Here is a 2,372-nt window from a genome sequence, read left to right as displayed (position 1 = left end):
AGAGTGAAAAGCCCAGACGAGAGGCCCCGGAGCGAGTCTCGGATCGAATCCATGGCCTCCTCACCAGCTGCCCGGCAGAGGAAGGGCCAGCGCCCTGCCGGGCCAGGAAGCAGCCTACAGGAGGGCGCTTACAGTGGCCCGGGAGCTTCGGAGAGACAGGGCAGCGTTGGCCCAGAGAGCGGGGGGCCGGGACGCAGACGCCATGGCACCATCTCCACCCAAGCGCCCTCGTAGAAAGTGCCGGGCGCCCAAAGGGAACTTGCCGGGGCGTCTCAGGAAGAGCAGAGAGCCCACAGCCGCCTCGGTACCTTCAGAGAGCAGAGGCGGCGGCGGCGGCGGGCGGCAGCGGCAGCGGCGGCGACAAGTCACTGGGGCACGCGGCCGTCGCCCCCGGCCCAGGGGAAATGCAGACGGCCCCCCAGGGAGCTCCAGCCCGTGCCCCCCCGCCCTGGCACGGTCAGAAGACGCCCACTAGAAGGGGGCAAGGGAAGGCAGGACACCTCGAGAGGCTGGACCTGGCCTCCGCCCAGCCCAGGAGGAGGTGCTGGGGCCAGAGGCGGAGGCGGCCCGCCCAGACCCAAGGCTCTGAAGGAGGCGGCGCGGGGCCCTCTGCCCAGAGACCCCGGCTGTCTCCCGTGGGCGTCCTAGCTCTGCTGGGAAAGGCCAGGCCGCCGGGGCCAGCGCCCGGGATCCAGGCTTGGAGGGTGCGGCAGCACCCTCCGGGGCCCCTAACACCAGGCGGCCTTCCTCCGTGCGTCGGGCCAGCAGGAAGAGGAAGCGGCAGGCAGCAGAGGGCGGGGAAGCGCGGCGAGACCCTCCAAGCTCGCTCGCCTCCAAGGCTGGCAGCGCCCCCGGCGCCGGAGAGCAGGGCGTGGGCCGGGGAGCGGGCCGGCCGGCCGGCAGGGCTCTGCCGCCCGAGCCGTGTGCCATTGAAAGAGGGACGATGGTCTGGTTCAAGTTTCAAAACCACCCGTTCTGGCCAGCCGTGGTGAAGAGCGTCAGCCCGGCAGAGCAGACCGCCAGGGTGCTTTTGATCGAGGCCGACATGCCCCGGGAGAGCAGCGGCATCCGCGTCCCTCTGCGGAGGCTGAAGCACCTGGACTGTGCAGGGCGAGAGAAGCTGCTGGAGCGAGCCCGGAAGGTGTACGGGCAGGGCGTGAACTGGTGCTTCTCCTGATCTGCCACTACCGAGACGGGCTGGGCCGCGGCTCCTTTGCGGGCTCCTTCCTGGACTACTTCGCCGCCGACTGCAGCTACCCGCTGAGGAGAGCCATCCAGGAGGGCCCCCTGCGCGTGGACTTCCCGAAGGTGAACTACGCCGACCTGGAGGATTCCGAGGACGAGGCCGCCCTGGGCGGGAGGAAGATCCTCCCGGACCGCATGCGGGCTGCCCGCGACCGAGCCAACCAGAAGCTGGTGGACTTCATCGTGAGGAGGAAGGGGGCCGACCCCCATCTCCTGGACATCGTCAAAGGCAGGAAACGCTCCAGGTGGCTGGCATCGTTTCTCAGGTCGGGCAGGTACGTGATCTGCGTGGAGACCTACCTGGAGGACGACGATCAGCTGGACGTCGTGGTGAGACACCTGCAAGACATCTACCGGGAGATAGACAGGAACGTGCTGGCTCTGACCCGGGACGACAAGGTGAGCTTCGTCCTGGAGGTCCTTCTGCCCGAAGCAATCATCTGCTCCATCGCCGCCCTGGACGGACTGGACTACAAGCAGGCGGAGCAAAAGTACCTGCAGGGGCCCCCCGTGCGTTACGGGAGAAGGAGCTCTTTGACCGCAAGGTCCTGAGGGAGCTCAGCAAGAGGTCCGCCAGGAGGCTCAGGGCTAAATGACTCTCCCCCTGTGGCGCCCCCCCACCCCACCCCCGCCAGCTGAGCAGGGAGACCCCGCAGCCATACCCTCCCCCCCTTCGTGTGGGTGGCCGCCCCGTCTCGAGGACACCCACGATCCCTCCAGCCTCCCTGGCGCGCACCCCCCTCCCGGAAGCCCCTGCCGAGGCCTCGCCAGGGTGCCGCATTCCCCCTGGGTCCGTCCCGGCTGCCTGGGCCTGCCGGGGTCGCCTCCTCTCTCGGCCCCCGCCCCGGCCCCGGCGCCTCCCGCCACTGGCCTGTTCACGGCTCGGGCGCCTGCGCCCTCCTCTGCTGGCCCGCACGTCTACGTTTCCAGATCTTTTCAGAACCCTGCCTTGGACCACACCTCGCATTTTACAAGAGGACGCACGCTCCCTTACGTCTCGTCTCCGCAAGGCCCTGGCCCTGGGGTCGGCAACCAAGCCGCGGTGGGTGGCTTCTCACCTCTAGGCTCTGTTTTTACAGAGACGCCCTGGGGGCTGCCCGTTCTCTCCGTGACACACCGCCGGGAAG

The 2,372-nt window shown here is 69.0% G+C and overlaps 1 protein-coding gene across 1 annotated transcript; it reads left to right on the top strand.

Annotated features, from left to right (window-relative positions):
* The first annotated feature begins 202 nt into the window (after positions 1 to 202).
* LOC125118152 (PWWP domain-containing DNA repair factor 3B-like) lies at positions 203 to 1,841 on the top strand. The gene is given in 4 exon segments (XM_047764278.1): positions 203 to 456; positions 649 to 1,172; positions 1,175 to 1,762; positions 1,765 to 1,841. Coding segments are annotated over 4 exon segments (1,443 nt in total).
* The last annotated feature ends 531 nt before the right edge of the window (positions 1,842 to 2,372 follow it).

The sequence above is a fragment of the Phacochoerus africanus genome, chromosome X (genome assembly GCF_016906955.1).
Source record: "Phacochoerus africanus isolate WHEZ1 chromosome X, ROS_Pafr_v1, whole genome shotgun sequence".
Classification (NCBI taxonomy): domain Eukaryota; kingdom Metazoa; phylum Chordata; class Mammalia; order Artiodactyla; family Suidae; genus Phacochoerus; species Phacochoerus africanus.
This window is presented reverse-complemented; position numbering and strand designations above follow the sequence as displayed.